This window comes from Sarcophilus harrisii, chromosome 1 (genome assembly GCF_902635505.1).
Source record: "Sarcophilus harrisii chromosome 1, mSarHar1.11, whole genome shotgun sequence".
NCBI lineage: Eukaryota > Metazoa > Chordata > Mammalia > Dasyuromorphia > Dasyuridae > Sarcophilus > Sarcophilus harrisii.
Window position 1 is genome coordinate 80,784,900 of NC_045426.1, and position 17,582 is coordinate 80,802,481.

The 17,582-nt window shown below is 38.6% G+C and overlaps 1 protein-coding gene across 4 annotated transcripts in view; it reads left to right on the forward strand.

Moving 5' to 3' along the window:
• The first annotated feature begins 677 nt into the window (after positions 1-677).
• Positions 678-17,582, forward strand: part of POC1A (POC1 centriolar protein A) — a 164,215-nt gene continuing 147,310 nt past the window's right edge. The window contains exons 1-6 of one of the 4 annotated variants that reach the window (XM_031958241.1): positions 678-1,000; positions 8,007-8,091; positions 8,877-9,048; positions 9,964-10,143; positions 12,885-12,992; positions 14,369-14,484. In XM_031958241.1, the coding sequence (XP_031814101.1) occupies positions 953-1,000; positions 8,007-8,091; positions 8,877-9,048; positions 9,964-10,143; positions 12,885-12,992; positions 14,369-14,484 (709 nt within the window). In that variant the 5' untranslated portion in view covers positions 678-952. Of the gene's footprint in view, positions 1,001-1,088; positions 1,178-8,006; positions 8,092-8,876; positions 9,049-9,963; positions 10,144-12,884; positions 12,993-14,368; positions 14,485-17,582 lie in introns of those variants that run through there. The other 3 variants (XR_004232803.1, XM_031958223.1, XM_031958233.1) reach the window with 3 other exon arrangements.

Below are 17,582 nucleotides of genomic sequence, written 5' to 3' on the forward strand. Positions count from 1 at the left end.
AGGGGTTGCCAAAGCTCTCCTGCCCTTAGACCTCACTTAACTCCCACCACCAGAACCCTAACTTCATTTTGGTTCCCTAAATCTAAACCTCGTCACTGCGACATTCGAAGTGTAAAGAACAGCCAGAGGATCTTTCTAATTGTAGAAGACTTGGGAAAGTCTCAGGACAGCAAGGAGGTCAATCACTTCTGGCGACTCAGTATATGAAGCGGGACCTTTAAATGCTTTGGTTACACGATGAGAAGCTGGGACTCACTGGAAAGGACCCCGAAGAGGGGAAAGGTGGGAGACAAAAGGGGGAGGACGAGATGGAGACGCCCCGCCTTGGGAACAAGGACCCCGAGCTTGGCGGGGCTTTGGGAGGCAAAGGCGTCGGGTGCGCTCTGATCCTTGGCGTCACAACGAGTCGCGCTGGACGGAGCAACAGTATCTACTTTACAGATGTGGAAACTGAGGTCTCTGAGACACCGGGACAGGACACAGAAAAACCCAGCGTCAAACTAGGTGGCTCCAGACTCCCCGGGTCAAGTCAGCTGCTCCCTGTCTTCCGGAAATGACGCGGCTTGGATGTCCTCCCTCATCTGCCTCTCTGCTTCGCTCTAATGGTACCCAACCCTGCATCCCTCCTCCGCTTCTTCAGTGCGGGCTTGGTAGTTGCTAGGAAACCGAGAAGCCCGGCTGGAGAGGGCGGAGCCGTGGAAAGGGCGGAGCCGTGGAAAGGGCGTCCCCCGTTCTTCGGGCTTTGTCTGAATCCTTTGCTAGCCAAGCCGAAAGGTAACAAAACGCCCACAGCTCCCTCTGCTGCTGGCCGAAGGAACTGCGGCCTGGATCATCTACACTTAACTGAGGCTGCGCGTTCCCCTCTCCCGTAGTCCCGCTTCCCAGCTTGTGGAGGAAGGAGGGTGATCCTGGAGACTGAGGGGGAGCAGGTAGAAGGAAAAGGAGAACTGGCATGGGAATTGAAGACGAGAAAAAGAGGCGGAGAGAGGGCGGGGCAGAGGTAGGATTCTTTACACCTCCTAGTTTCCGGTCGGCGGGGAAAAAACCCCATCATGCCCTGCGGGGCAGTGCCTCCCCTTTAAGGCGCGGACGTCGTTGCTATTGGCGGCCGTTGGGGGCGCGGAAACTGAACTGCCGGAACTTCGGGCCGGCCGGCGCCATGGCGGCCCCCTGCGTGGTGAGGGCCCGGGCCCGGGTGGGGGTGGCGGGGGGAGGGAGCCGCTCTGGCTGGGCCGGAAGGCGGGGAGATCCGCGGGGGGGGGGGGGGGGGGGGGGGGGGGGGGGGGGGGGGGGGGGGGGGGGGGGGGACTGGCCGCAGTCCGAGGGCTGGCGGGGTGCGGACGCAGCGCTCTGAATACAGTAGGGGCTTAATGATTGCGTGGGGTCGTGAGAAGAGGAGCAGGCTCCGCGCTTGCTCCTGGAGCTTGGTGTGGTGGGAAAAGACCCGGGGTGGGGATCAGGAAACCCGGATCCCCGATCTGATGCTTTTTTTTTTTTTTAAATAACTTTTTACTGACAGAGCCCACGCCTGGGTAATTTTTTGCAACATTATCCCTTGCGCTCACTTCTGTTCCGACTTTTCCCTCCCTCCCTCCGCCCCCTCCCCCAGATGGCAAGCAGTCCTATACACGTTAAATATGTCACAGTGTGTCCTAGATACAATGTATGTGTGCAGAACCCAACGGTTCTCTTGTGGCTCAGGGAGAATTGGATTCAGAAGGTAGAAGTAACCCGGGAAGAAGAACAAAAATGCAAACAGTTTACATTCATTTCCTAGTGTTCTAGATCTGATGCTTTCTAATGACTTGTAACAAGTTTACTTGGGGGGTGGGGTGGTCAGCATGTAGATGGTAGACCTCAACTCAGTGAGTTTAGGGTGGAAGTTTAGGTAAATAAAATCTTTGGGTAACGTTGGAATGACCTGGGTTATTGTCAAGAATGAAGTGTTTTGAGCAGCACAATAAACCTTGCAACCATCTCAGCAATGTGTAAAATACACCTTTTTTGCTTGCTTTAACACAATAAGTTTAGTAAGCATTTATTAAGCGCCTACGAGGTGCCTCACATTGTGCGTATGGGGGAATACAAAAAGAGACTAGAGACAGTTCCCACCCTCAAGGAGTTCACCATCTAATTGGAGCGCGTCAGGAATTTGTTATGCACAAAGTGAGCTATGTATAGGATAAAGGGAAAGTCGTAATAACGGAGGAAGGGAAGGCACTGGAAGTAAGGTGACTGGGGAAGGCTTCTGCCAGTAGTAGATTTCAAGGGAACCACGAACTTTTTGATAAGGGAAAGCAATTACTTTTTTATTTTCAAGGAAACTTAACATTTTCCTTAGTTATGAAAGGAGCCAACAAACCATTCTGAGAGGGGATTCGTAGATTTTGCTAGACTGCCAAAGGGTCCACCCAGTTGGTCAGTTAGCATTACGCAAACACTTACTGTACTTAATCATGATGTGCCAAATCTGTGGGCCACATATGGTGCACTGGGAGTACATACAAAGAGCTTAGTGGAGAAGTTTATAGTCTGCTTTTTTGGGTCCAGAACACAAAAATAAAGATTAAAAAGTCTTCTTTTATGAAATTGATTGTTCACAAGATTTTGATCTGTTATTTCATTCATCATTCAACTACAAATTTATCTTGTTGATCAATATTATTTATTATCTTTTTTTTTTTTTTTTAATCCTTTAGTGAGGTAATTGGGTTAAGTGACTTGCCCATATAAGTGTCTCAGTGAGACTGGACTTGAATTCACTCAGGTCCTCCTGATTCCAGGGTCTATTCTCTTTCCACTGCACCATCTAGCTGCCCCTATCTTATTTATTAAATATACCTTTGAAAAATAGTCCATTTTTTCCAAGTCTAGTCAGGATTATAGGCCTGTAAGTTTTTGGTGAATTTTAACACAGGCAAGTTACCTGGTCATTGTGTTTAATTCCATCTTTTTTGTTTATTTGGTGACTTGTTTCTTGGTGCAAAATTGTATTGCAGCATTCTGTCTCCATTTATGAATTTTTGTAATTCTGATTCTCAGCATATCATTATATGTCATAATTTGTCATTCCCTCAATTGAGGCCAGCTTTTTAGGTCCAATAGAAATTAAAAAAAAATACCCAAAACAATTTTTTTGTTTGGATATTTTTACAGTCTGTGGAAGATGCCAAGATCTTATTGTTTCACCTGGATTTGTGACTATTTTGTTAAGTCCTTGAATGAAACTGCATTTTATTATTTAAAAAAAAAAAAAAAAACTTTTCTTACTCTTCAATACACTAGCCTTTGTATTTTTTTTGCCCATGACAAATATTTTTTTTAATATGGAGTGGTTAGTATCTCCTTTAAAAACTTTGTCTTCTCTATTATTTAAGAAGACTATGGTGCATTGTTAAGAGATTAGTAATATTCTTTCTAGATTCCAAGTCTTTCTGAAAATCTTTGCAGGATTAGTAATATTCTCTCTAGATTCCAAGTCTTTCTGAAAACCTTAATTTCTTAAAATCTTGGTTTTCTTAAGGTGATTTAGGCTGTATTGAGTAGTAGATTGTGAATTTTTTTTTTTACCTTTTCTTTTGTGTTGGCATAACTGACCATCATTTCAGGTTTAAATAATCCTTGAAATGCTTAACTTCCTACATCACCAAACCCTTACGATAAATGTTATTGAAATGTGTTTTTTAAGAACTACAATTTTTTCTTGGGAGTTATATCCTTTCTTAAAAGCCACAGAATTAAAATACAACAAAAGAGAACAATGAAACACCTTAGTATGATACAAAATTAGTACTCAGAGCACTTAACAGGGAAACCAGCTTAATCTCATTTCATCTGGTCAAAGTCATGTTCTGAGTCAGTCAATTGTCAGTAGAAGCATACCTATATGCATTATTATTGCTATTAAAAAGGAAACTATCAAAATTACTGTTGTGTTCCAAGTAATTTGCATACCACTGTACTTTGTTCAAAATTTGGCTTTTCTATTGTTGCTTTTTACTTTATTTTTTTTTCCTCCATTAAAACAACATAAAATGAAAACTTATTTCACTATATACCTATTTGCACAGTTTTTTTTGCAGAAATAATGGTATATTTTTGGGGACGTTGGGAGAGAGGGAAATTATTTACAGAGAGAACTCTCAAGATGGGTCAAAAAATTGGTTTTGCATACTGGCCCAGTATCTTACTAGATGTAGGACTTTAAGGTGGCATTAATAATGAAAGTAGGTGTTTAGCATTTTCAGATTTACACAGTACTTTACATAAACTTCATTTGATATTCAGAAAACCTTATGATGTAAGTAGAACAAGTAGTACTATCTCCTGACTACAGATGAGGAATATGATGTTTATAAGAGGTAAGTGACTTGTATGTGATTATACAGTAAGTATTAAAGGATTTCAACTTAGGTCTGTATTGATTTTGAGTCTAGAATTCCTTCTCTATTACTCCTTTCCTCCTTAGTTATTTCTCTAGACCTCTGTCTCCTCATCTATAAAATGAGAGTTTGGGCTATATGATTTTGAAGGTCCTTTCTAATTCTAAACTCTGGTCCTGTGATACTCTACTCCCTAAGCCTAGTTTTCTTCCCATTATATCACACTGCCCCCTCAAACTCATGTTTTGTAGTTATTCTATACTTGACAGTGACAAGGACCACATTTATCTCTTTGCCTGTTCTTCAAACTATCTATCAATCAGCAAACATTTATTAAATACCTAATAAAAATTAGGTACTGCAGAGGCAAAGATTAATGAATTGACAGTCTGGTTGGGGAAAACTATATATGTAAATATGTGGATATATATATATATATATATATATATATTTATATATATATATATGCATAGATGTAATGTGGGATACACAATACATAAACATACACATATTTGTATATGGAAAAAACTTCATAAATATAAGGTGATTTTTTTTTTAGGGAAAAGTAACAAGCAGCTAGGAAGTGGGATATAATCAAGAAAGATTTCATAAACAGGTTAATGCTTTACCTAATCCTTCTAGGAAGTTATTCTAAAAGATAAAATTCCAGGATATTCCAGATATGGGGTAGCCTGTGCAAAGTTACCGGAAAGCTAGTTTGTTTAGAGTATAATGTACATGGAGGGAGCAATGGTAAATTCAATAAGAAAAGTAAAAAGGGGTCAGATTGTGAAGATCTTTAAATGCCAAACACAGGAGTTTTTATTTAAATCTTTGATCTAAAAGTACGGGAATGACATGGAAAGGCTTAAATTTTGTGAAAATTTGGCGACTTTGTAGAGAATGGACTGGAATTAGACTTGAGGAAAATCAATGAGGCCCTTGGGAATACTAGCCAAGATAGGAGAAGTATAGTCTAGCTTTGCACTGTAGTTTCTCCAGAAAGTCTAGAAAATCTTATCTGGTCAGAAAATGCAGGGGAAAAAACAATAATTTTTTTTTTTTTCCCTTACTGAGGTTGGTGTAGAGGCCAGGGGTCCTCAAACTATGGCCCGTGGACCAGATGCGGCATCTGAGGATGTTTATCCCTCTCACCCAGGGCTATAAAGTTTCTTTATTTAAAGGCCCACAAAACAAAGTTTTTGTTTTTATTATAGTCCGGCCCTTCAACAGTCTGAGGGACAGTGAACTGGTCCCCTATTTAAAAAGTTTGAGGACACCTGGTAGACTGTCAGCTCCTAGAGGGTAGGAACCATTTCATTTTGATCTTTGTATCTACAGAGTTGGCACATAGTAAGTGCTTAGTATATGCTTGCTGATGGGTGGATTGATAGAAGCCTGTCCCTCTGGATTGATTGAGGGCCTTCCAGTGGCTGTATACCAGGGTAAGAACAGGTCTTAGATCTAACAGAACATCCTCATCTTGGATAGAGAACAAGAAGCGTCAACTGGCAGACCTATCATTCACTGCACTCTGTTGGATCATAGATCCAATAAGAACCAAAGAGGGGACCTGAACTTAGGAATGATAAGAATAGTTCACGGTCCTAAGTTGTCTACTGAGTGAGGATAAGTACTGAACTAAGCAGCAGCTCTGAGGTTCTGACCCTATCAGCAGAGTAGGATCTTAAAACCAACCTAATCTGGTCTGCAGAAGAAAAACCAGGGCAGGTACCCTGTACCAAAGTAAAACTTGCAGTTCTGTCACTCTGAACCCCAGAGATTTCCAACTGATTAAAAGTGGCCAAGCTCAGCAGTTTACCTATCCCCAATTGAGACAAGTGTCTTAGTAGTGTTGCCTAGAACCAAGTTCAAGTTAACAGCTTGCAGAGTTTAGCATAAGAGGATAGTATATAGAATTCACTCTGGATCAGACCATTTTGCAGGTCCCTAGCATGAACACTCTTCAAAATCCTGAAATAACAGAATACCCAGAACCCTGCAAAGATCAAGCATGACCCAATCACTCCATCTATAAGTGCCCAGAGATTCAGCAAGAATAAATGCACACAAAAAAGAATTCCATAAGGTTATGAATAAAGTGTTTATGAACATAATTTGCAAAGGAGAGTTTTGTACCTCCTAAACTGAGGGAGCAGGTATGCTTCTTTTGAATCCTTAAACCATTCACTTCCCAGCCTTTAAAAAAAAAATAACATCATACATAGTGTTGAGCCATGTATTCTAACCCTGGAAAGGGTGATAGGAGTTCAGAGAAAGGAGAACTCAATTAGGTAGTGGAATCTCTGGAAATACTTTAGTAGCTTTATATCTGAACTTTGCCCCAAATGCTCAGTATAGAGCTTTGTAAGTGGGAAGTGGGGGGGAGGGGGGAAGGGACAGAGTAAAAGGGGCTGAATTAGTATTGTGGCATTGTGCCTTTTAAGGTATGTTTTGGTTGGGGAATCAATTTGATTCTGGACAGTTTTGGAAGGGGGGTGTTGGGGTTGGAGAGGGGGCCTTGTTCACTCCCCTCCAAATTCATGTTTCTAGACACCTTCTAGAAGAATGTGAATTTCTTGAGAGCAGAGTGTTTTATTTCCTTTATTTCTCACACATATTAGTACTGTCTATCAAAATGAATTGGTTAAATTGGATGTGATATCTCAGTAGCTGCAAGGTCTGTGAGTTTCAGTCTCACCTCTGTCATCAGCTGCTGCAGATTGGCCTGGGCTGCCAAAGCCTGCTTCTTTCACCTGGGACACTGCTTTTCATCTCTCTAGGGAGTGCTCAAGGATTCAATTCCTAATTTTGGGAATCTTTCAATATTATGAAAATCCAGTAATAAGAACTGTATTCTCCCTCTGACTTCTCTGAGAGAAATGGAACCTTTTGACGATAGGAAATGCTAGCATCTTCCCCCTTTTCCCATTTTCTTGGCTGTTTTTCTAGGTGGTAGATTTGTTTCTGGGTTGGGATATGCTCATTGTATATGGTCAATTCCAAGCAGAATGTTTACCCTCCCCCAGCATTTCTTTGTACCTGATCCACTCCATTACTGCTTTCCCTACTGCTCACTATTAGCCAACCCACATCCAACAGATGTTGTGGAAGAATGATGCTAATCTATACTGAAGATGACAGACTGTATGGCCTGGTCAGTGGGAAGCAATGGCTTTGAGAGTCAGACAGAGGGATCTTAGGTATTTCCCAATCACATAGTGCCTCCAAACGCAGTTTCTTCCATAAAAGGAGGTTGTGGGACTAGCTGTTATTTGAGTTATCTTCCAGAGTTATATCCTTTCATTATCTATTTCCAGTGATCTGTAAAGGAATAATTTTGAACTAGTTGTAGATTGATCACATAATTTCTAACTTCATAATGTTTTTGGAATATGGAATTTAGAACTCAATGTGTGTGCTTGAAGATGGGGGGAGCTGCAAAGTTTGGAAGCCTCAAAGGTACCTTTTTCTTCTAGTGTTTGGTAGATTAAGAAAACTACAATTAAATTCTTATAGGACTCATTTTCTGACTGTTGTGGAAGGAAGCATGCTTCTGTGCAAAGTTTTCTTGTTCTCTTTTGTATTGTTGGTTTGCATTTTAAATATTTTCCTGTTCTACAGGATGATCCATCATTGGAAAGAAATTTTAGAGGCCACAAAGATGCTGTTACCAGTGTGGATTTTAATCTCAACGTGAAGCAGTTAGGTAAAGTCATTTTGATGTTCTTAAAGGCATTCATCTATCTTAGAAGTTGCATGCTTTAATATGGAATATGTATGGATATATATATATATATATATATAGAGAGAGAGAGAGAGAGAGAGAGAGAGAGAGAGAGAACCAAATGGAAAATTAAAAAGCATGATTTCTCTAGCCTCATCTGAGCAATGGCTTAATTAAGCAAGATGAAATGCAAAAGGTTTCATGTGTTTGCATAAAAACCCATTTAATTTATGTTATATGTCTTCTAATGGTATCCATAATTCTTGAGATCAGGGACCATATATTCTTTTTTATTTCTCTCACAGGTTGTCTTATATACAATCTCAGGAATGTTTGTCAAATGAATAATAATGATATGTATTCAAAGTCATTTCTCATTTTACTGAGAATTCTTCACTGCCATTGGAATATAGTGGGGTTGTTGCTTTTTTAATGGAAATGCTATTTGATGGCTTGTGTTATTTACTGTGTATGACTAGCCAGCTAAGTTGGGTAGTAAACAAGGTCATTTGCATATTTTATTTCCTATTAGGGCAGATAGTTTTGTATGCTTCTGTGGTTACAGACTGTATGTACTCTAGTACTGAGGACACTGATGGCTCAGTGAAATCTATCATTACCAAAAAAATTTAAAGCATATACTTTACAAAAAGTAGAAGCAGTGTCACTGTTCATATATGAAGGGGAAAATTCTGTCTCTTCTGTCATGCATGATTATTCAGAATAATATGTGGATATATTAACTAGAACTTTAATTATTGATTTAGTAAGTGGCAGCATGGATTCATGTCTGATGATCTGGCACATGAAACCTCATATGAGAGCCTATCGCTTTGTGGGGCATAAAGATGCAGTGATGTGTGTTCAGTTTTCCCCTTCTGGTCATCTTGTGGCATCAGGATCTAGAGATAAAACTGTCCGAATATGGGTGCCAAATCTGTAAGTATACTCATCTTTTTTTCTGTAAAACTTCTATATCATTGGCTGGTTTGTTAGAAAGCATAAATCCAAGGGCTGTGACTATTCTCTTCACAGTTATTTCTGTGATCTTTTTTCTCTTTTCATTTTTATTCTTAGATTATACTCAGAGATGGTCATAGGTCATTAGTTCTTGAAGGAATCTTAGATATAATCTAGTATTAAGTCCTACCCCCACTTTGTTGACAAATAAGGAATATGAAATTCAGAAAGGGAAAGCTATATTTACCCAGGGTCACACAGCTTATAAAGAACAGAATTGGGAATTTAGACCAGATCTCTTGCCCCACAGATCACAGCTCTTTCTAGTATTAGAAATTGCTTCTCAATAGTCTTTGTGAGAAACAAATTAGCCAGGTTGTGGGGTCTCAGCTCCCTTGACATAGAAGCTCTTCTTGTCTCTAAGTGAATTTGTAGTATGCTAATTGTCCTTTAGGGAGATAATCCTCAGCCTTCAGGGACATGAGAATTCTGATCAGTTTTCTTTTTCTTCCTCTGAAATGGCCCATGTGGATAGGGCTGCCATGGGGTCTGCAGACTAATAGTGGCTGGAGTCAAAAAGGTGTTTACACATTGCTTCTGCTGCTCATACATATGTGAGGACTGAGAAGTCACTTCAGTTGAGTCACTTGTAAAAAAAAAAGAGACTATGCTACCTGTAGCATCACATCAGAAGATTATTGGGAGGATCTTAGTATTCCATTCCCCAAACCAAGCCCATTCAGGTCTTTATTCCATCATTGTTTTAGGAGAGGCAGCAATCTTTGTTCTGAATTTATAGTAGAGGTGTACTTGGGACCAGGAAGGCTTTTTCATTGTACTGTGTAATAATTTCTAAGTGAGTTTAAATTATTGACCTGGTGTTTTTGCATTTAGCAAAGGAGAATCTACTGTTTTCCGAGCTCACACAGGAACTGTAAGAAGTGTACATTTTTCCAATGATGGTCAGTCGTTGGTGACAGCCTCAGATGACAAAACAGTAAAGGTGTGGACAGTGCACCGTCAGAAATTTTTGTTCTCATTCAGCCAGCACATCAATTGGGTCCGTTGTGCCAAGTAAGTCATATCCTTCTTGAGAAGAAAGGTCAAGAAGTGTATAATTTTCTTTAAACATTATATATTAAATAGCTATTTATAGATAACTTGTGGCGGAGGAGTCGGGAGTGGGGAGGAGATGGGATGTTAGGTCTAATCTGGCCTTTTGTATGTGATATTATTTCCTAGTAAGCTGAAAATATATAATCTCTTCTATTTCAACCTTATCCTTTCCACATCCTTTGCTTTTTGACTTTGAGAATTTATGGCTTGGCCATCTTTATGGTATGATGTTATAGATACTTTTTCTTGGCTCTGGCTTTTTACTGTAATTTAATTCTTAATTAGAGGTAGTTATCATTATAATGTGTCTAGATCTAGACACCACATTTTTTAAAGGAATATTGACAGATTAGGGTATGTACTGAAGAAGAGAACCAGTTTGTGAAAGAAATTTGAAAAAAACATCATGAGAACCTGATAGCTTAGGGATAATGATTGCTGGGGAGACAGGGAGGAATGATTGCTGTCTTTGAACACTTTGAAGAAGTGTGTGCTAGATGGTTTGCTTTTGTTTACTTTTGGAGAGGTGCTACGTTCTTGGTAGTGATGGGGTAGACTTTTAATTGTAGTGATGGCATATCCATTTAGAGAGGAAGAAGGTGAGATGGGATATCTAGTTAGCTAAATAATTACATAACATTTAGGAGGTTGTAGGATAGGTGAAAGAATCCAGTTCTGTTAAGTTGCTAATACTGATTTGAGAGTTTTCCCCTCTTTCTGCCTTGGCTTAAAGTGATTCAGGCCAGGTGAAACTTGTGACCTGAAGCATATGATAACTTATTTCTGGGAGGAGTCTGGAGAATTAAAGAACAAATGAAACATTCTTGCAATCCTAGAGCTTATGGGCTCAAGAATTACCAGCCAGCCCCTTGGCTATTAATCTTCTTCCTAGCTTTCCGTTTTTGATTCTGAAGATACATGATTTCCCATTAAGTATTCCTTTCAACACATGTTTTGTACTTAATATCTTTTTTCTTATCACTTATTTCCTTCTGTTTCCCTTTTGTATACTTAGGAGATTTCCTTATCTAGATGTATTCTATTTATCCTGTTGTATTTTCCAAAGCAGTAATTGATGGGGATGTGAAATTGTGTTCCTTTTAGAAATTAACACTCTGAAATTCTGTCCCTTTTGATTCCTGACCCTCCTAGGCTTCGTGGAGTCTGTGAGAGAGCTTCTCAGGCTGGGCCATTTCTAAGGCAAATCACCTCCATTGATAGCTGGATCTCCATTCAAACTCAGGCTGAAAAAGCCTTCAAAGTAATTTCAGTTGGGAGACCCTTGTCTGATCAGTTCAAACGGCAATTCCCCCTCCCCACCCCCCAAGTTCTACTCATAAAATAGGTTTCTGCTCTCTCATTTCTTTGCAGAAGTCTGGAGTAGGACATAGCTGCTTGTCAGCACTCCTGTCTGCTGAGAAGACATTCTCTTCTCATTGCCAGCCTCCATTTCCCTAATAGAACTTTGCCACTGCAGAAGTCAGTTTTCCTAGCAAAGCTGACTTCTCATCCAACCATAAACTTCTATTTTTACCACCTAAAACTCTACAGGTTTGTGAATTCTTTTACGAAGGACCTGTGCCTCCGTTCAAAAGGGGATTTCCACAACTTGACTGCCACTAGAACCCCATCAGTAACAATCTTTTTCTTTCCTATTTAAATACAATTCTTAGATCCTGCACAAGGTGGTGGGCTCTTCTTACATCTGGGGTATTGTCTTTTGTGGTTGTTACACAGTTTCTTGGACATTATCTTCCTTCCTAGCAATCATTACAGAGTTGTCAGGTTCTTCAAGGCAGGAATGGTGTCATATCTCCAGTGCTTTGCACATAGTAGACATTTAATAAGGCTTTATTGAATGAATATAGCAGTTTGGATTTATCCTGTATATTTTATTAGGAAATTTTAAAAATGCTTTCTCATTGATTCAGGGAAACTTACAGAAAACGAAAGAAAAAGAATTGAAGAGAAGAAATTTAAGGACACAGATTAAGGACACAATAGATTATGAGCTCCTTGAAGGCAGGGGGACTGTCTTGCACATAATAGGTGCATCATTAGAAATTTCTGTTTTCATTAGAGAAATGTTTGTTGACTAACTGAAAGGAAAAAAAGATAAAATCTGCTTGATAGATATATTGGTAACTTCTGCCTGCTTCTTAAGTGGGCTGAAGTGTAAGTAAGTATAGTATGTTAGAAGAAAATTGATCACACTGTGGGGGTTTTACTACTGTCAGAACCCCATTGTGATCTTGGTGAAGAATGAGATTGCTTGCCATTTATCTTGGGATTCTACCATCCTCATGAATCACTAATCCCTACTCCACATTCTCTGGCATGGTAATTGGCCCCTTTTGAAGCAGTTTTTACTTGTGATCTCATACTTAATATTATTTTCTGAAGCAGTTTCTGTTATGAGTAATGTCTCAGAAATTTAGGCCTGCCTGAAATAATGAAGCTGTCCCAGGTGTGATATGTTGGGAAATGCTATACTGGTGTCTGATTCTAGGAGACAGTAACTGGAGCCTGCAGGAGAAGAAAGCAAATGATTTGAGTCTTAAATAAAAGCAACATCCTTTTTCCAATGAGAACATCCTCTGGCATAACTAACAACTGCATCCTTGCACCTGTTTCAAAAAACAGTCTACCTAGACTAACCTAGTAGGCGGTATAAAAATGATGCTTTATTTCATTTTCAGATTTTCTCCTGATGGGAGGCTAATTGTGTCTGCCAGTGATGATAAAACCGTCAAATTGTGGGATAAGACTAGCAGAGAATGTGTACATTCTTTTTGTGAACATGGCGGGTAAGCCTTCCACTGAGCTGTCTCTCTCCTATCTTCACACTCACAAAGCTGCCTTCCAGTCTGTTTTGACTAATTAGTTGTCTATGAAACACAAGTGGTAAAATCTGATAACTATTCATTCACTTCCTATTTTTAAAAAGCCATTTTTGCACAAGGTAATGTCAGAGAGCTGTTATATATTTGGAAAATAATTAGTGTAACGAATAATGTCTGATGATTTCTACAAATGATGTTGATCAAACTGGGAAGAAAAGCAGGAAATAAGGAATGGTTTATAGCTTTAATGTTAGTGACTGAATATAAGACTTAATCATTTCAAAGTACCAACAGAAAATAGGGAGGTTTTGACTTAGAAATTTAAATGTTAAGATAGCTCCTTTTTATAATACAGAGAACTGTGATATTAGAAATCCATGTAAACATAATTAAATCTTATTGGAAGGGAAAGTATATTTTAAGCTGCTTTTTTTGGGGTGGGCGGTATTTCCATGGATTTGGAAGTTTTTGGCTCTGGGGCAATCACTTTTGATTTATTTTTCATGATCAAAGAGTCACAACTTATCTTAAAATTAATATTTTCAATATTATAATAATTTATGTGAATGATAATTATAGCTTACTACACACATAGTGCTTTAGTAAAAAATATATATATAAATTATTTTATTTAAATGGTGACTTGTCCAGAACTGTTGATGTAATCTCATCTTCCATCAGGTGCATTTTGGGTGGCACCTTTTATAATATGAATACGTGAACTAATGATATTGTATGCAATTTCCTTAGTAAAATTCTAAAATCTCTCCTCTGACCAGTAGGTGAAAAGATAATGTTTGAGAGAACATCTTGGTCACATCTTTGGGCCTTAGTATTTCTCTAGACAAATAAAATGTCATGTGGTTGTTGTGTATTGACCAGAAAAACACTGGAAGCTTTGTGGTAGATTAATATTGAGGCCTATAGTGTGATTTAAAAACATTGAAACAGTATATTTAGTTAATCTTTCTCAATTTAGTCTTAGTCCCAGCCTGTTTTCTCTTTGTCTTAAAATTATGACTAGTTAATTAATAGAAATATAGATCTGTTTTGTTTTTATATTGTAGAATAATTGTACCTATCAGTTATATTTTTTCAAACATTTACTATTTGCTAAGTGTGGGACTAATAGGGCAAGGACTTGAAATTTACTTTTGTATAATCCCTTTTTATTGATGATTAATGCTATCTCTTTTTTTTTTAATTTTTTAAAATTTATTTTATTTTTTTTTATTTAATAGCCTTTTATTTACAGGATATATGCATGGGTAACTTTACAGTAATGCTATCTCTTGACCCTAATTCAGAGACATAATGTAAGAAGGTCTTTTCTACTTTAGGTTTGTCAATTATGTGGACTTCCATCCTAGTGGTACGTGCATTGCTGCTGCTGGTACAGATAACACTGTCAAGTTGTGGGACGTCAGGACCAATAGGCTCCTTCAGCATTATCAGTGTAAGTTGGTGAGACTTTCCTTGAGACTGGTCTGCATAGGTGACAGCTAGGCTTAAAGGCCTTAAAGGAAGATAGCTTATAATTTAATTGATGGAGAAAAGGATGATGATTACAAAGGATTCTGTTAGTTCCATTGTATTTATTCAACATAGGCCTGTTTGCCCAGCAACTATGAGGAGTCCCTTTACCAGTTCAGAAAAAAAGCCTTTGGTTTTGATTAGAACCGTGATGATGAAGAGCAGAATTGTCTGCAGAGAAACAGTGAACTTTCTGTTTTGTTTGGTGACTGTTGCTATGACAGCCCATTCAGCGTTAATGTCTGATGAACTCATTGAAGTCAAGAGGCCAGCAGATCATCCTGCAGACCATGGAGTTGTAATGGTGTATGGACAGGAGGTCTTTACTAGTGCATTTGCTAGGGTAATTAGTATGGGTCTAGAGGAGTTTGGTTTCAGCATATGCTAGTTGTAGTGGAAGTGTGCTCCATTGGAGGGAGGCAGGCCTCCCCAGAAAGAGCTGTGTCTGTGACTACTATTGTTGCTGCTGCTCCTGTTTTTTGCTTCATTATCACATAACATTTTACATATTTATAGGTCTTTAGCTCTCCACCCAACTCCAGGATTCCTGTTGCCATAGCACTTCTTTTCCTGTTATGGTTGGCCTTTTCTCTACAGGACAAACACTGTGATACAATCGTCTTTGTTGTCTTTCCCTTAACTTCTCTGCCTGTATCTGGGTTTCTTACTGCTAGGTTCATTTCTCTTATCCTCTTTAAAAAATCTTCATCTTGTTCTCCATTAAAGTCTTCCTTAAAGCTACCCTGTGATTTAAAGGCTACTAAAAAATTTCAGAATTAGAAGGGACCCAAGGCCATTTTGTCTTAACCTACATCTGAGCAAGAAACCCCACATAACAGTGGTCATCCAGCCTTTGAATCTGAGTCTTTCAGTCAGTTCCAAATCCAGTGAATTGTCTACAGCTTGCTGTCTTCTCAAGAATACCATGAGATTCTTTATTAGATGCTCGTCTAAATCTAGGTAACCTATATCTCTTGTACTCCCCAATCTTCTAGCTTAATAACCTAGACGTAAAAAGAAATAAGATGACTCTCCTTGATTTGTTCTTGGTGAAGCTGTGATATCTCATCCTAATAACATCTTCTATCTCTAGACATTGACTATCTCTTTAATGATCCATTCGAGATTTTCCTCAGGAATTAGGCACTTAGGCTTATAGTTTGCAGATTCTGTTCTGTTCTTGTTTTGAAAAATGGGACATTTTCCTTTCTTCAGTCCTGTTTTTTCAGTACCTATTTTATTCCCTGTGATTATTCAGATATTACTGACAGTGGCTTAGAAAGCACATCAGCCAATTAACAAACAAAGTTTTTTATATGTGCCAGGCACTATACTAGCCCTTGGTGGTATAAATACAAATATGGACCTGCCATTGAAGAAGTTTACATTATATTAGAGGAGATAACGTGTACAAGCATGTGTGTCATGTACACATGTATGTGTGTATATGTTCAAGGTAATTTGGAAAAGAGGTAGGTGAGGGGAATGAGGAAGGGTTTAACCTAGAAGGTGGTGCTTGAACTGAGCTGTGAAAGAAGTCAAGAATGGATTATAAGATTTGGAAATTGGGAGACAATGCTTTTTTAGGGATTGAGTCAGTGAAGTGTCTATTTTAGTGACCACAAGGTGGCGAAAATGTTATCTATCTATATCTATTTTAATAAGCTTATGTACTTTAGATCTTAATTTGCATTGTATCTTCAGGACTAAACTTACAATAGTGGTGCAAGTCTTTTGTCCTTTTTGGAATAAACTCCATTTCCACTAAGGCCTTTAGAAAGACAAATTTAATCTCTTAGAGGTGTTCAGTAGAACATATGTCTTCCACCCTTCAACAGAACTTAGTTTAGTGGTTTATAAGGCCCAAAGTATATGCAGTGAGTGGCACAGTGGGCCTGCAGCCCCAGGCCTTGAATCAAGAAGACCTAAGATCCAATCCAACCTAGACACTAGTTGTGTCACTCTGGGCAAATCACTTAACAATAATTGCCTCTGTTTCCTCATTTGTAAAATGAGCTAGAGAAGGAAAGTTTTTACAAATCATTTTAGCATCTTTGTCAAGAAAACCACAAATGGAGTCATGAAGAGTTGGATATGACTGAAACAATGATAAAAGTCCATAATTGATAAATGTCTTCTCTGAGGGATGATTTGTTTTGCCCTTGTTCAGTCCAGAAGCATTGGGACTTTTCTGACAGATAACCAAGCCGCTTCTGTTATCTCAGAGAGAGCATGTCTTTAGAACTGTGTAGCTAGCTTTGTTTCCCCAGAATGTAACTTTTCAGTGACGAAAAGTTATGACATCATAATATTATTGTAAAGTTTGGTTCCTTTTCTCCTCTTCTACTCTCTCCTTTTTTCTCTAAATTTTCTTGTATATAACATTATTTTTTAGCAATTTATTGATTCACTTAACTCCATACATGCTTGGAGAAGATGGATGTCATGTTGGGTCCATCCATTCCAGCTCTTCTCTGACCCATATTCTTTAAAAAAATTTTTTTATTGTTTTCTTTATTTTTCTGGTTATACATGTATACTTAATTTTTAAAAATATACATTTCTTTATGAATCATGTTGGGAGACAAAAATCAGAAAAAAAGGGAAAAACAATGAGAGAAAAAAAACAAAGAAAAGGGGGTAAAAAAGTGAACATAGCATATATTGATTTACAGTCATTCTCCATAGTTCTCTCTTTGGGTATCATCAATTCTCAGATGGTGTTTTCTATCCAAAGTTTATTGAGATTGCCTTGGATCACTGAATCCCTGAGAACCAAGTCTTTCATATTTGATTATTGCATATTCTTGCTGTTATTGTGTACAATATATTCCTAGTTCTGCTTATTTCCTAGCATCAGTTCCATAAATCTTTCCAGGTCTTTCTAAAATTAGCTTGTTCATCATTTTTTATAGAACAACAATATTCCATTACTTTCATATACCACAACTCGTTCAGCCATTCCCCAATTGATGGGCATCTAGTCATTTTCCAATTCTTTGCTACCACAAAAAGAGCTGT